General features: G+C 37.2%; 1 protein-coding gene across 1 annotated transcript in view; it reads left to right on the forward strand.

The window, feature by feature from the left end:
* The window catches only part of LOC130103394 (dynein axonemal heavy chain 2-like), a gene marked incomplete at its 5' end in the record, with an annotated part of 130,985 nt that overhangs the window by 80,033 nt on the left and 30,790 nt on the right, over positions 1-20,162 (forward strand). The window contains 12 exons of the mRNA XM_056269646.1: positions 3,542-3,766; positions 3,854-3,958; positions 6,611-6,799; positions 7,111-7,196; positions 7,278-7,408; positions 7,960-8,109; positions 9,884-10,051; positions 14,502-14,662; positions 14,766-14,905; positions 16,756-16,888; positions 18,354-18,493; positions 18,657-18,867. Coding sequence (XP_056125621.1) covers positions 3,542-3,766; positions 3,854-3,958; positions 6,611-6,799; positions 7,111-7,196; positions 7,278-7,408; positions 7,960-8,109; positions 9,884-10,051; positions 14,502-14,662; positions 14,766-14,905; positions 16,756-16,888; positions 18,354-18,493; positions 18,657-18,867 — 1,839 coding nt within the window. The remainder of the gene's footprint in view (positions 1-3,541; positions 3,767-3,853; positions 3,959-6,610; positions 6,800-7,110; positions 7,197-7,277; positions 7,409-7,959; positions 8,110-9,883; positions 10,052-14,501; positions 14,663-14,765; positions 14,906-16,755; positions 16,889-18,353; positions 18,494-18,656; positions 18,868-20,162) is intronic.

A 20,162-nucleotide genomic window follows, 5' to 3' on the forward strand; every position in this document is an offset into this window, starting at 1 on the left:
TCAGAGAATACAGTATATCTTGACGTATTTTTTAAACATAGGAGTAATTTTTGCCTGAACCGACATTGCCCCCCCCACTTTTTGCCTTGGCCGATATTGTCCCCCCACTTTTTGCCTGGGTTGATATTGTCCCTATCACTTTTTGAAACATATTGCGGCATGGATGTGTCTATTACAAAGGAAGCAGTTGACTAGCAGAGTATTCATTTCATTTGTTTGTGTTAAATAAGAGGCGATTTGGTGCTGGAATCTGATGTTTTAGAAATTAGTGAGTTTTTGTTTGCTGCTGTTATCATTGGCGGAAGGCAATGTTCTCTTGTTCTTCACACAGATGAGCACTTCTGTTGACTGCTTTAACGCTGTTCTGGAGACTCGCTATTTGTTCTGGTAAAATCACAAAACAAAAAACAAACAAACGTGTCTCCACTCTTAATATACAATCACTGATGAACATCTTTGGTTTTAATTAAAAAAAATATATATATATATAGATATTAGTGCTGGGCCGTTATCGGCGTTAACGTGCTGCGTTAACGTGAGACTCTTATCGGGCGATAAAAAAAATATCGCCGTTAATCAAAGTTGGGTTGGGATCATAAATAGCTTTTTCAAATACCGTTATATTTTCGCGCAATTCTAATGTGTAGTATGACGCCGCGCCTACTGTCACAGATCGCGCAGTAGGGGATTTTCCTGTCAGGGACACAAGGTGTACTTTTACTTTGTTACGTTGGGCGACGTTCCTCTCGTTACTTTATTTTAATGCAATACGTTGTTAAATGAGTTTATTCCAAGCGCGCTGTGTCTTGTATGGGCATGAGCGATGCTCATTTACAAATGAATCACTCTTTTGAGTCGATTCTGTTCAAAGACTTCATCAAACAAGTTGTCAGATGATCTGTCTAAATCGGTTCGCGAATCAGTTGATCTGTTCAGTTCCTCGCGCACTGAATCGTCTGAAGCGCTTTCAATTCACACTCAGAGTCGAAACAGGAAGATTTAAGAGCATCAAGAGCGTTGGATGAAGTGGCCGATCTACAGTCTAGTCTAGTGAATGCAAATCTGATAATGCATCATATGTTTGCCAGCGATGAAGATCTTTATTAGTTGAACCACTTCGTAAGCTGTCTGTGAATGAATGATTCCACAGGACGATACATTCGATTTCATTTCATTTAGGTAATACATTGTGTGTGTATTGCGCGTGTATTGCGCAGTGGCATAATCACACGAATAGTTTACATCGATTGAAACTAATTTGTTTAAAAATGAGGCTATTGCAGTAACAAGGCAGGTTCACATAAAATTCTTATGACATATGATGACATTATTTTTTGATCTAACGAGCATTGGCGATGCAAAAACGGACTGTCGTGCGTATTGTTTTTCTTCTTCTTCCAATTAGCCTACTATGTTAAAAAAAAGGACGAAAACATGTTACTTGTTCAATTAATAAACAGTTTGTTTGATGACAAATCCCTAAAGATGAAATTGGCCTCCCTTTCTGTCATTGCGTTTTTTTTTGTTTGTTTTTATGATATTCGACTTTTGCTCCTCGATTGTCGAATGGCATTTTTGGCAGAAATGCACATCCCTACGCGAGGCAAACTATTCTCAAAGACTTACTTTTAGTCATTATTTGGGTAGCACACATATTCTGAATGCCTTCGGGAGAATTCAAATGAGCCATTTTAATCTAGATTAATCTAGATTAATTTCAATATTAATCTAGATTAATCTAGATTAAAAAAATTAATCTATGCCCACCTCTAATATATATATATATATATATATATATATATATACACTGATGTAAAGATGTAAGGATGAAAATATCACATCAAACATGAGGTCTCTTTCAATAGATTAAACTCAATGTGCCATTGAAATTGATTTCTGGACATCTAAATGTTTTTTTATGCATTTGTTATTGTACATTTGTGATATTGCCTTGTATCCCCAACCCACACACACACACACTCCTGTCCCAACCACTTTTTACAACAAAGTCACAGCAGTGTTTTTAAAGCATAAATTTTCTCACAATTTTTGTCAGGTTTATTATTTATTTAAAGAATAAATGCAAGCATTACAGCATTTGGAAGTCAAATACAAGCGGAAAAACTCTAGCACATATTGAGATATTGAAAAGAGCTATCATTACCATGTTTCTCCAGGGGAACTGGTCCTGTAATAAGTGAGCTGTAATTTGCGCTGAATAAAATAATGAGCTAAATGAGTAGTAGGTCATTTTAGTTTTGTTAAGAATATTTCCTAGCATATAAGACCCCAAACTTTTGAACGGTGGTGTACATCTGCACACTGCTCTTTTAAATCCGTCTCCTCCAGGATGCTCAGATCGCTCTGTGAGTGTGTGGTTAATCAGTGTGTGTAGTGATATTTCTGTAGTCCACTCTCACGTCGGTTATGAGCTGAGTCATTGCTCAAAGGGCCCAACCTGACGAGCAAATATCAGAACACACAGTGAGAGCGGCGGTATCATCATCATCAATCTCCAATCATCATTTGTTATTATTATAGTGAGTTTTTCACTAATCTCCAAATCGCCAGTCGCACTCACTGAATATTTTACCATCTTCAGGTTAACATTTTTTTCTTTTTTTTTTTTCTTTATTTAACCAGGTGAGCACATTGAGAACATTTTCTCATTTACAATGGCGACCTGGCCAAAAAAGCGTCGAGGTACAAAAACATAAGTTACACATATAATTACAAGACAGAGTAGTACTCAATTAACATAGAAGAAGATTAATATACAGATCTGTAGAGCAAGTACACAGATCAGGTTAGCATGTACAATGGTCCGACAGTAAATTTGCTAACAGTAATTTGAAAGTGATTAACGGGACAATGGATTCAAGTTTCAAAGATTTTTGGAGTGTATTCCAATCATTAGCAGCAGAGAACTGGAAGGAGAGGCGTCCAAAAGAAGTACGAGCTTTAGCAGCCACCAGGGTGATATACCTGCTTGAACGAAGGTTCATAGAGGGGATTGCTCTGGAAATTAATGATCGTAGATAAGGTGGGGTGTTACACAGTAAGCATTTATAAATAAAAAGATACCAATGTTTTTGACGCCGGGTATGTAATGAGGGCCAGCCGATTAAACTGTAAAGGTTGCAGTGGTGAGTGTTATATGGAGCATTGGTGACAAAACGGATGACACTATGATATACAACATCCAATTTCCTAAGGAGAGAATTTGAAGCGATTCTGTAAATAACATCACCATAATCAATAATTGGAAGAACAGTCATTTTCACAAAGGCAAGTTTGGCTGGGAAAGTAAAGGAGGCTTTATTACGAAATAAGAAGCCAATCCTAGATTTAATTTTAGCTTGAAGCTGATTGATGTGGGTCTGGAAAGAGAGTGAACAGTCTAACCAGACCCCTAAGTATTTATAGGTATCTACCTGCTCTATTGCAAACCCATCTAGTGTCATGATACTTTTTGAACAGTCATTGTAGAACATTGTAGCATTCATGTCTTCATAACAGTGTTTTTCTATCTCTCTCTCAGACTAGCTCTAATAACGTGCAGGAGATCATCGAGTCTCGGATAGAGAAGAGGATTAAAGGTGTGTACGTTCCAGTGGGAGGGAAGAGGATGGTGGTTTTCCTGGATGATCTCAACATGCCCGCCATGGACGACTTTGGCTCCCAGCCCCCTCTGGAGCTGCTCCGCCTCTGGATCGACTACGGCTTCTGGTACGACCGCCAGAAACAGACCCTCAAGTATATCAAGGTAAGGCTTTTTTACCAGTTAAGTCATTGGAGTGTGTTTTAGATGTGCATGTAAATACATGTCTTTCGTTTTGCCGTGATCTTAAAGGACATTTTCCTGCTGGGTTCTATGGGGCCCCCTGGTGGAGGGAGGACTCACATATCAGGACGCCTGCAGAGCCGTTTTAATCTCATCAACATGACATTCCCTACAGTGAGTAGAGGTTGACTCTAAACTACGTCGAAATCGATGAAAATATGACTGCAATGCTTTCCTAATTAGCGCTCAGCATGTAACATGACATCGTCTGTGTAGTGTAATGGCACAGTAGGGGTGTGCGATATCGCGGTTTTTGATCGTGGACGATTAAAATGTCTCCACGATCTGCTTTTGAAGAAATATCGTAGTATCGTGCATTTTATCAGTTGCAGTTCTGGCGCCGAGCTCCGTCTCAACATACAACAAATGTTAACGCAGAGGAACGGGACACTGCAGTTCACAGAAGTTCATTATTTGCATGTGCTTTAAAGCCTTGCTGGTTAAACATGTAATTCACGTGCTGATGCGCTGTTCTGACGTGTGCTTTCTGAGCGCATACACCCGAAGCACACGGGCACTAAAAGCCTGTCTAACAGCGTCTGTTTACTGGACTACTACGTTATAAGTTATCTTTCGAGTCTTATTGCGCTAATATTGTCAAATACACACAAGGTTTACATAAACAAAGTTGGTTATGTCTAAAGTGAAAGCAAACAGAAAAAAAAAGAGAGAAAATCTGCTTGTCAAATGCGTGTATATTAGACGCGTCGCGTGCAGCTCTTAAAGCGACAGTAGCCAGTTAGTAAACAAGCTGCCTCTTGTCCTTAAAGAGATAGTTCACACAAAAATAAAAATTCTGTCATTATTTACTCACTCTAATGTTGTTCCAAACCTGTATTAATTTCTTTCTTCTGTTGAAAATAAAAGTTATTTGGAAGAATGTGGCTAACCAAACAGTTGCTGGTCCCCATTGACTTCCATAGTAGGAAAACATGTACTATGGAAGTCACTGGAGTACAGCAACTGTTTGGTAAGCCACATTCTTCCAAATAACTTTTATTTTCAACAGAAGAAAGAAACTTATTCGGGTTTAAAACAACTTGAGAGAGTAAATGATGACAATTAAAATGTTTGGGAGAACTATCCCTTTAATGTTAATAAAACAACAAAACACAAAGAGGAAATCACTCACTGCCCTTGACTGAGAACTTTAGTAGTAGCTTTAATAATAATCAATGTATAATTTATACAGTGAAGTCTATGTTGTGTTTTATTTTCGTATTTGTCCATTTAGCCTAATTACTTTCTTCGATGCTACTGTTAAATACCCCTACTGTAGCTGAAAAAATAAAGCACTGTTTATTTCATTTGTATATTAAGTTGTGTATGCTTAATGTGTATCTTTGTTCCTAATTCTTAATAACAAAGAAAATAATGATAAAGATTTTTATCTTCGCCACTTTGGCCTAAATGTCTGCCATTCTTTTTTTCTTTTGTTACCTATAAGGCTTTTTTTTTTTAAATAGGGACATTAGTTTGGCTGTAATGCTCAGTCACTTGCAAAATAGTAAAACCAACATGAAAAAGAATCGTGATAAAATCGTTAATCGTGATTTTCCTGAAAAAAATCATGATATGATATTTTTGCCATATCGCCCACCCCTATGGCACAGCAATGTTAATATTTATATAACTAAAAAATAATAGACCAATCAAAATTATGCAAATAATTTCAAGATAAAACTAATCACAATTCAGTATTAAAATATAATGATGACCTTATCGCTGTTGGTTAGATATCGAAAACACTCTAACAACGTAAGTCAATGTGATATATTATATGCAAACTTTATAGTGGAGATAGCACATGTAAGGCTGAAGTAATCTGCAAAGGTTTTTGAATTAAGTGGTTTAAGATAAGAACTTTATTGCCATTGTGGGGAAAAATATGCATAAGAAAAAAGTAATAGGAATTTCAATACAATGCTCGCCTAGCAAGCACTGCAATAAACTGTGCACTAAACGCATATCTACAAATGGTGTTTTTGGATTAAGCCAGCGGTTATTGTTTTTGTCTCCCCCCGGTTTAAAGCTAGCTTGAAGACACTCCGAAATGAGGAAAAACACATGCAATTTATCATAAAAGAGCCAACAATATTAGGAGTGAAGTTGTTTAAAGTTTTTATTGAAAAACGGAAATATTTTATTTCAGTTTAATGCCAATCTTTTTGAATTATGCAAACAGTTTTATTGGAAAAGAAAAGAAAAAAAGGGGCATGCGTGTCTTTCAGTTGTGTTATATTATGAAAATATACTTTTTTTGCTGCAAAAAGGCATTAAACATTTCAGAAAGTGTCTTTTAATATATCAAAAAAGGGATACTTTTTTTTTTAAGCAATATTGAAGGAATAGTTCACCCAAAAATGAAATGCGTCATAATTTATTTACCCGCATGTAGTTCATTCTTTGTTCTGTGGAGCACAAAAGGAGATGAGATCATGACTGTCAAGCTCCAAAAAGCACATCAAAGCACTGCAAAAGTATCATAAAAGCAGAATAAAAGTAGTCCAAATGTCTTCTGTGCTATATTCCAAATCTTATGAAGTCATATGAAAGCTGTGTGTGAAGAACAGACTGAAATTTGAGTCATTAACTGAAAATTTTGCCCACCACCCTGAACCAGTGCAGTGATATATGCAATAACGTCGAAACCTTAAAAGTGAAATGCTCTCTTTTACATGTATTTTCCGTTGCTCTTTTTCTATATATCAAACTTTTTTGTTTTTCCCACCCCTGTAATTCCCTCTCCTCTTCTGTTCTCCCCAGGAGTCTCAGATAAAGCGCATCTATGGCACCATGATCAGCCAGAAGCTGCAGGAGTTTGAGGAGGAGGTGAAGCCCATCGGGGGGATTCTGACTCAGGCCACCCTGGAGCTCTACCACTCCATCACCACCCGCTTCTTACCCACGCCCGCAAAAATACATTATCTCTTCAACCTCAGAGACATCTCAAAGGTACTGAACATCATGCGTCACGTGTCATTGTCTCTCATGAGTATCTGAGTATACTATCACTTTGATTCAGACCAATTGATTCCAGAACGATGAAAAAAAAACATGTCAGTCCATTTTGCCAATTCAGATGTGCTTGAGGAAAAGAGTGACTGACCGAAAAAGACTATCACTTTTAATCGGAGACGCGTATATGCTCATACAAACACCTTTTGAAAGCATCTATTTTCTTTAAGCTTGACCAGACAAAAAAAAATCAATCAGAAATTAGACTGAAGGCTTTGTGTGCAAGTTCAATGTGTCTTCCAATTCAGGTGTTCCAGGGTTTATTGCGAGCACACAAAGACTTCCATGACACCAAACAGAGCATCACTCGCCTCTGGATTCATGAGTGCTTCAGGTACAGACAGGCACAGGCTTGCACACACACACACACATACAGCTTTTAGAAGGAGAAAAGAATGGAGTGTTTGTGTTTCAGGGTCTTCTCTGATCGATTAGTGGATCATGCAGACATGGAGACATTTGTGGGACTTTTGTCAGAAAAGCTGGCTTCTCATTTCGATGTCCCCTACCACACCATCTGCCCCAACAAACAGCCCCCTCTGTTTGGTACACACACACACACATTGCTAATTGGATGACCTAAAGATTTTTTAAATAAACTTAACATTTAATAGTTTGGGGTCAGTAAGATTTTTCTGATGCTTTTGAAAGAAGTCTTTTGCTCACCAAGATCCTACTCTCAAACTTTTGAATAGTAGTGTAAATCATTAAAAAATATATATATCTATATAAATAAATAGACATATTTGAAAATATATATTTCATCTGAAAATTAATTTGTTGTTTTCCACATGATGAATTGTCAATTTAGCTGATCAGTGACTAACTTAATTGGCTAATACATTTCCACAAGCACCTACTTTTTAATAAATAAAGTAAGTCAATCGGTAAATGCTCTTTTACATTTTAAAAGAAATTAAATCAGCGATTTCTAATTATTACTAAAGTTCACCAATAGTCATATTTATCTTAAATGTATTTATTTACAGTTTTTTTTATTAATCTATAATGTTTTTATATATTATTAATCTATAATAATTATTTATTTGTTTTTAATCTACATCTATATCAACTTTGTTTGTGTGTTTTTATTGTAGGTGACTTCCTGAGGGAGCCACACGTGTATGAGGACCTGTTGGACTTTAAAGCTCTAAAGGTTCATATGGAGAACCAGCTGGAGGACTATAACCTGACGCCTGGTGTGGTGCCCATGAGCCTGGTGCTCTTCAGAGACGCTATAGAGCACGGTGAGAGCATGGTCGGGGTGAATGGAGTAGCTTTGCTTAAGCCGGGGACACACTTGTTACAACTGTTAGGCCCATTATGAATGTAATTTGATACTTAAAGGGATACTCCACTTTTTTTGGAAATAGCCACATTTTACAACTCCCCCAGAGTTAAACTGTTGAGTTTTACCGTTTTTGAATCCATTCAGCCGATCTCCGGTTCTGGCGGTACCACTTTTAGCATAGCTTAGCATACATCATTGAAGTGGACAAGACCATTAGCATTTCTCAAAAGAAAATGACCAAAGAGTTTCGATATTTTTCCTATTTAAAACTTGACTGAGTTTTGAGAGCAGCAGGCGTAATGATATGAAGCAGCGCCTGAAAATAGGCCACCTTCCGTCAACACAACGGAACTATTTTCAGGCGCTGCGTCATATCATTACGCCTGCTGCTCTCATGGTACGGCAGTAAAGTTTCTTGATTATTACGCAGGAATGAGAGTATAGTTCCTAGCCATATCAGCCTAGAAAATCGCAACTTAACATTTTCCGTCGGTCTTAGTGCACGATGTAACTACAGAAGAGTCAAGTTTTAAATAGGAAAAATATCGAAACTCTTTGGTCATTTTTTTTGAGAAATGCTAATGGTCTTGTCAACTTCAATGATGTATGCTAAGCTATGCTAAAAGTGGTTCCGCCAGAACCGGAGATCGGCTGAATGGATTCAAAAACGGTAAAACTCAACAATTTAACTCTGGGGGAGTTGTAAAATGAGCCTATTTTCCAAAAAAGTGGAGTATTCCTTTAAGACTGATCATGCCCAAATTCGCGTTCAGTCGGTGTTCACAGTCGGTGTTTAAAATCTGCTGCAGTCGTTGGAAACAGTCTGTAAGTGTGTTCAGTTCAGTCTTAGAATGTTTCAGCTAGTCGTTAAGTGTGTCCCCGCCATTAGTGGTTAAATCTCTTGGCCAAAAGATTGCAAGTTTGAGCCTACAACGGGAACTCCACGATCACCATTGTGCAAATTTGCTTCTGTCTCAGTAACTTATGGTGCCATTGAATGATGTGAAAAACAAATTCCACTAGTTCTGTTCTATTGGAGTCAACAATATTCATGGAACGGTTATTATACAGCTCTCATCATATGGTTCCGTCCACATCACAATTCCCTTGATTCAATGTGCGCCTTCGAGCCCCGTAAATCAGTGGCCAATCTCCACAGTTCTCATTCAGTACTCACACATATATAACTTTCTTCAAAATCACATGCACTTCAGCCCTCAGATCCCCCGCGAGCATGAATAATTACCCTTCTCATTCCCACAAAGAAGAACGCCATCGCATCAGCAGGGAGAATAATTAGGCAGCCGGTTCCCCAGCCTATATGTCACTCAGGCATTTACTGTCAAAGACGCATATAAGAATGCTTTATATGCATCCTGCCACTGTGACATTAAAGTGGTCTCACATTCAGCTCCGTGAATGCACCTCACACGTCACAAACACTCAGTTCAATGACACGCCGCTGTGCGTAGCTGATTGATTACGAAATTAGCAAGTATAACGTGTATGTTTATATGCGTACGTTCATAACTAATTATGGTTTTGTGCCAATTAGTTTCCTTTGTGATCGGTTGTTTGTTTGGCCTCCTGCGGGAGTGGTGTGGGTGTGAGTGTGTGTGTGTATTTGTGTTTGTTAATGTTTCATTGACCAAATGACACATGATTCATGCAAGTAAATGCACCGTTGTGATTGTAATGATGGAAACAGCGCCCTCTCTCTGCCCCCTCAGTAACGCGTTTGGTGCGTGTGATCAGTCAGCTCCGGGGGAACATGTTGCTGGTTGGTATCGGTGGCTCGGGCAGGCAGAGTTTAGCCAGACTGGCCGCCTACATCTGTAAGTTTACGGTCTTCCAGGTGGAGGTCACCAAACAGTACCGCAAACAAGAGTTCAGAGAGGGTGAGTTCTACACACAATTTACATGTATTCACTTAGAAGATGATTGTATCCAAAGTGGATTAAAGGTGTACGTATGGTTAGTGTTGGGGGTAACGCATTACAAGTAACACGAGTAATGTAATTAGATTACTGTTTTCAAGTAACTAGTAAAGTAACGCATATTAAAATACAGTTGTGTGAGAATCGGCCTTCAATCTGGTGGTTTACTTTGCTGGATATAGCGAATGATGAACAAGATAAACAGAGTAAGCTTAATTTCACAATAATGGTGCCAATTAATCGCACCAAAAAGTCTCACTTTTTTAACCGATGTCTTGACTGCTGACTTTCGATGATCCAGTTCAACCATACTAATAAGCAAAAATGACTAGATAAACATCACATTTGTGTTTTTATTGCTGAAGTTAGAGTGTTAAACTCTATTCTTCTACAATCCAGAATGGCAGCACAGCTGAAAGGTTTGTTTGAGCTGCGCCCTCTACTCTATAGGCATGAATTTGCATTTCGTTCAGCCTGAGGCTTATTCATTTCACGCTCTGGTGTGAAGGAGTCTTTACATTTGCCAAAAATAGAACTTTTTTCATTTTTTTTATTAAAAACAAACAAGCTAGCCCAGCCCAGGTGAGAAAAAGTAACGTAACGTAGTGCATTACTTTCCATAAAAAGTAACTAACAAAATTCATAATTTTTTTAGGAAGTAACGCAATATTGTTATTTGAAAGGAATTCAAACCATGATATTGGCAGAGGTGGACAGTAACAAAGTACATTTACTTTTTTTTTTTTCACTTTTTGAGCATCTGTAGTAGGGCTGTGCTCAGAATATCGATACAACGATATATCGTCATGAACTCCTGGCGATACGCGTATCGATACAGCAGCTGCCGTATCGATACTTTTGTGCTTTTGAATGTAGCCAAGGGCTCGAATTTCGGCGCGGGATTGCGCATAATTTGAATAATTCCCGCAGTTTATAATGCGGGAAATTCCCGGAAACATTGATTCACTTTAGCATGTAGGTTGTAGTATTAGTAAATGAATCCACACAGATTATAAAATCAAATCAGTCATTTTAAAACTTTCTGTGAGACGCAATTTCACAAACAGCGTGAGTTCGATGCAGTGCTGCGTCTCTCTCTCTCTCGTCTCGGGCAAGCGTCCAGCGCTGCAGCCGGTGAAACTACACGCTCACGGTTAGGAGTCGGGACATGACGGAATATTCACTTGCATAATCGGGCCATCGTGACTAAAGTTTACCATTTGCATGTCTTTAAGTCTTACCAGTTTAAACATTCAAACGATTTTAAACTATTCAGTACTTGCGCGCTCTCTGAGAGTTGGTTTTCTCTGCGTGCATACATAGACTAGACTAGAGTAAAGCCGCCTCACATACAGCTCGCGAGATTATATCGCTTTAACAGACTAAAACACGCAAAATGATGTAAAAAATTTCGTTCTTGGTAAGTATCCTCTAAACACAGTTGGTTATGTCTTAAATAAGCATAAAGGTTTTTAACAGAAACGGCAATTCCCCGGTTGCATGATGAAGTTAAGCGAGATATTCTGCTGTCACTCTCTTAACCCTGAGCATGTCAATCAATTGTTGTTTCTGCAAAAAAAATTGAAAATGTAATCATTTAAAATGATTTCAACGTAGAAGAAATGACTTTGTTTGGTGCACATTTCAACACTTAAGACCTGTTAAATACTAGGTGTTTAAAAGAGTTTGAGAAAACTAAGTTAAATTTAAGTTGTTACCGTTTTTGCTTTTATGGAATGTTTTAAGTTTTGTTTAGTCATTGAGCAGTGTAGACATGCTTCAGTGTCACTATAACTGTCATTTCAGTTATTGAGGCAGACTTTAAAAGCAGAAGAGCCATTCTAAGCTTTTTTATTCATTTAACTCATTGTTTTTCAGTTATCACAACTGTTATAACACTGGTTATTCAATAAGCAGATATTACTGTTACTAAACTCAGCTCAAAAGAAATTTAAATTCCAAATTGATCCATATCGTGATACATATCGTATCATGGCTTTAGTATCGTGATACGTATCGTATCGTGACATTGTTGGTGATACACAGCCCTAATCTGTAGTTTACTTTACTATTATTTTTTCTGGAAACTTGTTACTTTAACTTCACTACATTTGAAAGACAAATATCGTACTTTTTACTCCTCTACATTTCTGTCAAGGTCCTTGAGGAAAAAATTAGTAACATCAGTCAGGGGATGATTTTTTTCGTCTCTAAAACTTGATTGGATTTTTGCGGGTGACAGACAGCCTATCAGTAATCACTCTTGTTGGGTCACGTGTCGTGAAGTTCAGCGATTAGTATGATTTCTTTCTACTAGTGATCTGTGAGAGACAGTATCGGTATGACAACTAACGGTTTGAAATTTTGGTTTTCGTGGCAAAATAAGTATTTCTGTTTTACTCTTTGTTAAAGCAGTATTGCTGTTGGGCAGTTATACAGCTATGGTTGTGTAGCTGGGGTTTTTTGTATTTACAGACCACTTGATTCAAATGTGCATGAATGGATACACATAGATGTGTACTTCTTTTGTGGGGGTGGTAGGAGTGTTAAAAAAATTAAGATTATGGCTGTTTTTTTTTTTTTTTTTTTTTTTTTGTCAATTCAGTTGTTTAATTCCTATATATAGGTTTTGTAACATTCTAAAAGCTCTCAATTCCTCAGATACTTCAAACTGGTCAGTGTATTCACTAGGTTGCTTCAGAGGCATAAGGTACTGTAACAATGCAACAATAATAAAACAATGCATTGACATTTACTTTTGAAACTCAAGTACTTTTAAAAACAAGTACTTCTGCACTTTTACTTAAGTAAAAATCAGTCTTTACAACTTTTACTTGTAATGGAGTAATATTTGACCAGTAGTATCTGTACTTTTACTCAAGTAAGGAAGTTGTGTACTTTGTCCACCTCTGGATATTGGTGTTTTAGCACCAACAACTCTTCAAGTTGACCTACAGGAGCAAACAATAAAACCAGAAGCCTCTTTAAACATCTCATAATTGAGCTAGTTCATGTCTTCTTTCAGTCCAGTGCCCGGTTGCATAAAGCACCTTAAGTTTTTCCCTTAAGTATGATACTTAAGGGGCGATTTACCCTTACCTAAGAGAACAACTTAAGGGTGTTGCATATAATCTCTTAAACGGTTCTCTTAGGTAAGGGAAACATTTAAGTGTTTCACGACAGCGATCCTGGATTCACGTTATAAAAGTCTGTTGTTGCCATAGATACGCAAAACACTAACATGTCGGAATATCACGTGTCAGTCCAGTGACGCTATCACGCAACACCGCGTTAGCTCCGAACGTGGCGGCAGTTTGTGTTGTTCACCGTCTCATGCTTTGGCATTTGTTTAGGTTTTGTGAATGCACTTCTGGCTCTGTGTCTCGAAATACAGCTGAGTATATTTCCATAGCATACCTGTTTTCTTCTGTCATGATTCCTTTTAAAACACAGAATCAGCTCGTTCTCCTGTGAATTTTTTGTCGGCCACACACTCTCCGTGCGCGCACTGACTTAACGTTGTGATAGTTTACATGCGAGTCGCGTGTAATGACAGACAGACGGCCGTCTAGTTTGATAGCGATGTCAAATATTGCGTGTCGATCAAATCGGTATTCTTGCAACAATTTTTCATGGCTAAATTGGTCCAAAGGGTTCTCCCTATTCCCTATGATCTTCAGCTGGTTTCATAAATTCAGCCATGTCGTCTTATTTTTGTCCGCGTTACTCTTAAGGTTACGATTTCCAAACCTTAAGTTATACTTAGGGAAATTACCGTTAAGGGGTTTTATGCAACACTTAACGATTACTTAAGTGAAAAAACAGCATTTAAGGGAAATTCTAAGTGAAAAAACAGCATTTAAGGGAAATTCTAAGTGTTTATGACGTTTCACTTAAAAAAACCGTTAAGTAACACTTAAGGGTATTTTTCTGCAACACCCTTAGGTTTAAGGGAAACATAAGGGCGACTTTAAGGGCAAAATTACACTTAAGGTGCTTTATGCAACCGGGCACAGCTACTTGACCATGGAAATGTTGTTGGTTAAGTTAGTTAAGTAGCCTGATGGGGACACCAGCAAACCAGCATCTAAACCTGTTTTGCTGGTCCTTTAAAGGGTTATCTGAACATTCAGGCATGTTCAATTGTATTTCAAGACCAACTAATGTAAGACATTTGGCTGAGTTATTCTTTCAATTTCAGATCTCGGATATAAAGCTCTTTTAATATATACCAAAGGCGTTGATATTTTGTCCGGTGGCATGTTGTGGTAAATCAAATGCTGAAGAATAATGCCTCTTGCCCCAGTGCTCAGGACCTAAGGATCTATTATGTTATGCACATTGTAGCCTTCACAGCACAGTTTAATGTGGCCCTAATGGAATATTTGACACATTTCTTCTCCCCATACAGATATTAAAAAGCTCTATCGGCTGACAGGAGTGGAAAACAGGCCCACTGTGTTCCTGTTTAATGACACACAGATCGTGGACGAGTCCTTCCTTGAAGACATTAACAACATCCTGAGCTCAGGGGAGGTGCCCAATCTCTATAAAGCAGACGAGCTCGATGAGGTGTGTGTGTTCATATACGTTTTTAATGCTTGTGACTGTAGGCTTGGGTTTAATAATGTCTGTGACAGTGAGAGCAGATTTGCAACATGTTTTGTTTGTGTAGATCCAGAACGCTCTGTCAGACTCAGCCAGGAAGGACAATATCCTGGAGACACCAGACGCCATGTTTAACTACCTGATAGAGCGCGTCAGAAACAACCTGCACATTGTGCTGTGCATGAGCCCTGTAGGAGATCCATTCAGGTGCACTCTATCAGTTTCGTTTTAGTGTGTTTTATTTGCATGACAAATTTTTTTTAAACAATGCATGCAATGAGAAATGGGGCAAAATAATGTGAAATAACAACATTGCAAATAGAGTAGAATGTTAATGTCACATTTATGTGATTTTTCATTATGATCCACGTGAATGGCGTAAATCCAAGAAATAATTTGCTGCATAAATATATAAAAATATTATTATTCATTTCTTGTTTTTTTATTTTACAGCACAATAGTATTATTTCAATAGTAATATATTTCTTGTTGTTCTCTTAATTTGTTTAATTTTTAGAATTGAAATAATAATAAATGAATTAAATTAAACATTTTGAATAATAAAAAATATTATTATTGAATGAATTTAATTTAACGATTTAATTTAATTAAACGTGACCAGCTTCTGTTTTTTAACAGTTAAATATAATAATAATAATATTTATTTATTTATTATTATTAAGAGCAACACTAGCTAATCATTTGCCTAGTTAAATTAAATTATTCAATTAAATTAAATGTGCAGTGTAGAACTAAGCATAAATACATTTTGAAAAAAGAATACATTTAATTATGCAGTAAGATGAATTTATGAAACTGTATTAAGCAATGTGGCGACGATATTAATAATGAAAATAAATGTAGATGGAGGCATAAAGGAAAGGCAATCTCTATCCCTCATACTGTGGCAAGCTAATGCATACTATGCTAGTTACGTACTATAGACATCACATGCAAAGACATGACTGTAACCCGCCACCACTTCAGCATTCAGTGTCTCCACAAAATCCCATGTGCGTGGATTTAATATAGCTGACTGTAATACAGCACACATGCACGCCTACTGCTTATAATCTAACTTGCTCAAATAGTGAGTCAGCCTTGATTACCATGCTAACATTGAGATCCATCCTGTGGCTTCTTATGGCTTAAGATCTCTCTCTGAAGGCTTGATTCACAGTGAACTCCAATATACGGTTTATCCGAACAGACACGCACACAGTATAGCTGCTTATGAATCAACAGATGACTCAGTGAGCGAGTTCAAAGTGGATGAGAGATACAACTGGGTGAAATTAGAGGACACCGACAGGAGTAAACCTCTCTGCCACTGTCATTTCACACACACATCAGGAAGACAAAGCTCTGCCCTCCATCTCCAATCGCTTTACCGTGTGCTGTCGTAAACTCGCAAGTGTCTTCATAAATGATATAGTAAATCTGGCTTCCCCTCTCTATCTCTCTGTTTGCTTTTCCATCTTTAGCTTGCTGTGTCTCAGTCAATTTCAGCTTCAGGGGCTTTATTGGCATGACTAACAACAGTGCGTTTGTATTGCCAGAGCAGAAGCATGTTACCTGCAGACCATAGTTATAGGGTGCTCGATCAATAATGATAAAAAATGACAACACAAATAACAAGGAAGAGCCATAATACAGGTAAATATTAGTTTCGATGAGAGACGGAGATAAGTAGACGCGGTGCATTGTTCACTGGCCCCCAGACGGCGGCTGGCAAGAACATTCCTGCTTTGCAATTATGCCTGTCACACTTGCAGCACTATAGAAACATGCATGGGAAATGTTCCTGTTAATCACTCATTTGCATCTGCCGTCACATGAAGGAGGCGGTTGTGCGTAATGTGACCCTTAGGGCCCTGACTCGTTAAATATGACAGCCCGAATCATCTAAGCACTCACTCTGATTGGTCTGGCACTGGTCTGACTTTAATAAGCATGATTGAACCGGTGGGTGATATTAGTGTTCGTCTTGAACTGTCTACATAATAGAGAGATTATGGGTATGTAAGGCCTGTTTGTTTCTGTGTTTATTTGATTAGGAACCGTCTTCGTCAGTACCCGGCACTGGTGAACTGCACCACGATAGACTGGTTCTCTGAATGGCCACGTGACGCTCTGTTGGAAGTGGCAGAAAGATGTTTGGATGGACTCTCTCTAGGGAGCGAGGATGGGGTGAGAGACATCAACAAACGATGGATTTACAAATGTTGTCAGTGTTTTGCAGAACACAAAATTGCATATAGAAATATTCGTGTTAGATAAGTTAACATCTACCCCGTTAAATGATTTCGACGTGTACCTCAATTTATAAAAACAAAGAAAAACAGATGTACTTACAGTCGACAGTTGCCTCCTAGACATCCAATGAAAGTGTAGAACTAGTACAATATTTGTTTATCTTTTTATGTTTATCTTTATTTTTTTTAGAAAGTGCACTCAGTAGTTTTGTATTTGTTGTGCTGTCCGTCATCTTTGACTTATACTGACCCCTAGTGGTGTGGATGTAGCTTTTTTTTTAGTTGATAATGCCATTGTTGAAATGTGTAGAGTAGATTTTCTTAATCAAAGAAAATATATATATATATTTAAAAAATCTATTAAAGTGGATTACAGAGTGAGTATTATTTGGCTAGTCATGTAATGACCTCGGTGCCCCCCTCAATGAAATAAATAAATACGTTATATTATATTTTATTTAATAATACACACTTTTATTATGAAATGTAACACATTTCTTTAGCAAGGATACATTAAATTGATCAAAAGTGACTGTAAAGACTTTGTTACAAAAAATATCTATTTTAAATGTAGTTTGTCTGTTGAATCATGGTTTTCACAAAAATATTAAGCAGCACAACTGTTTTCAACATTGATAATAGTAATAATAAATGTTTCTTGAGCAGCAAATAATCATATTAGAATGATTTCTGAAGGATCATGTGACACTGAAGACTGGAGTAATGATGCTGGAAATTCAGCTTTGATCGCAGGAATAAATTATATTTTGAAAAATACACTCAATTAGAAAACAAACATTTTAAACTGTAATAAAATTACACAATATGACTGTATTTGTATGTTTTTGATCAAATAAATGCAGCTTTGAAGAGCATAAGAGACTTCTTTCAAAAACGTTAAACTTTTTAAAGAGGGATAGATTACTGAGTGTACCTTTAAAGTTGTTGTATACATTTTCACTCAGAATATTTCTTTTATACACTATAAGTCCAATTAAGTCAGTGATGCTGACCCCTGGCCTTTAATTTGTAGTCTTTTTGAGGTACTTCATCTCTTAGCGGCTGCTATTGAATCATAGGTTAATTGAATTTCCAGTGTTAAGATTCATCATGAGTCTTTTAATCTCTCTTCCTTCATCTCTGTGAGGATCTTATGTTTCCTTTGAGAGGGATGTCATACAGACCGTGTTTCTTTTTGCTCACAGTTTTTGAACTACAAATCACTTAGACTTGAGGTTCTCCATTGAGAGGCTCATTTGTTTGGAGAGAGTTCAAGCCTAGTTTTCTTTTTGTCTGTTTTAGGATTAGTTTGGGTTTAGCATACTTCTGTTGTGACCTTGTGCGATGTTTGTTTAAAAGTGAGGCTGCCACAACTTGTCATTTCTCTGGTGGCTTCACAGATCCAGTCTAAAGTTGCCAGTATCTTTGTGACCGTGCATCAGTCTGTGGCCCAGTTCTCTCACAGGATGAAAATAGAACTGAAGAGACACAATTACGTCACACCCACCAACTACCTGGAGCTGGTTTCTGGATATAAGAAGTAGGAATCAAACACACTTTTCTTAAAAAATTTTTTTTAGCTGCCATGAGGATTTAAAAGACATGATAGTTTCCTGTTTCCATTTTACTGTTGCTTGTTAACTATAAATCTCTTACTCGAACTAAAACAAAGTGTTTATTCTGAAAACTCTCTCTTTTCTCAGGTTGTTGTCTGAGAAGCGTGGTGAGCTCGGAGAGCAGGTGTCTAAGTTGAGGAATGGCTTGTTTAAGATCGATGACACGCGCAGTAAGGTGGAGGCCATGTCTGTAGAGTTGGAAGAGGCCAAGAAGAAAGTAGCTGAGTTCCAGAAACAGTGTGAGGAATATCTGGTTGTCATTGTGCAGCAGAAGAGAGAGGCAGATGAACAGCAGAAGGTGTGTGTGTGTCAGTCTGTCTAATGTTGAGGATCTTTATTAGGGATGAATGGTATAACCAAACTCTTATATTACAGTATATGAGTGGTAAGTGGTAACAATGGAACAACAGTTGTAAAAAGCGATTTTTCACTATTATTTACAACAATATACATTTTCATGTTATAAGAGACCATCAAAACCACTCTTTTCCTGGTAAAAAAAAAATGTACTTGATTTTCTAAAGTCAATGATTTTGCGACAGCTGGATGTAATATGTTTGACAAGCCAAACATGTCAGTCTCTGAGTAACATGTCATTTATTGAAGCCATAAAGTAAGTACCACGAACTGCGCAAAAAGCATTTTGAACGTCTCCAGCGCATTTTATAATTACTCAAAACCAACATATTTCAAAACAAACATAGTTCACCCCTTACGCATGTAACCACGTCCGTCAAAACCTAGGCTGGCTGATATAACACACTCATGGCCATCAATCACTCAATACTTACTGGCTAAGAAAGACATAATTATTACCCTACAATCCATCTGTTGTGAAATCCACATCATTTGAATATCACAAGATTGATGTCTGTCAGAAAATAAATAGTATTTACGAGAAGCAGAGGTCCAGCGAATCACACACACTACCTGATGTTTTGAATGAGTAAAAATGACGGCCTGAGTGGCAGAGACGATAACGTGCATAAAACAGAACACACGTGAGTATAAATTTGTTCTTCATTTATGAGTGATTCTCACATTCCTGATTTGAATATTTTCAATATTCTATTCTTGACTGATCTTCTTTTCATAACTTTGCCAATAGATGAACTGTAAAATTAGTGATCTTGAGATGAATCCCTGTAGTTGTCCAATTTGACTCTCATAAGCTGATGTAATATGTTATAAACTTTTTATAAAATGTAGTTTGATTACTAAATTCTCAGTTGTTTAAAAGATTAAGGCAATTATCAAAGTTTGATGAAATGTTGTTTAATTTTCCAATAAAAGATAATACATTTTTACATGATTTGTTACATTTAATTTCCCCTTTGCAGATTTTGACTCCTATATAATTTCAGTGTGGAATTATGGCAACAGTACATATTGTGATAAAGCTATTTTGTTATATACATTGCATAACCATATAGCATGTCTATTTTTCAAAAATATGATCTTTGTAGTACATTGTGTTTATTGTACATTGTAAATATTCCTGCATATGCTGTTGTATAAATCATACAGCAGATTCTCTACCGTTTCGGTTGTCTGATGATATATATCGCCATACTGTTCAGCACTACTCTTTAT

Source organism: Rhinichthys klamathensis, unplaced genomic scaffold (assembly GCF_029890125.1).
Source record: "Rhinichthys klamathensis goyatoka isolate OS25496 unplaced genomic scaffold, OSU_Roscu_1.1 h1tg000286l_1, whole genome shotgun sequence".
Lineage (NCBI taxonomy): Eukaryota > Metazoa > Chordata > Actinopteri > Cypriniformes > Leuciscidae > Rhinichthys > Rhinichthys klamathensis.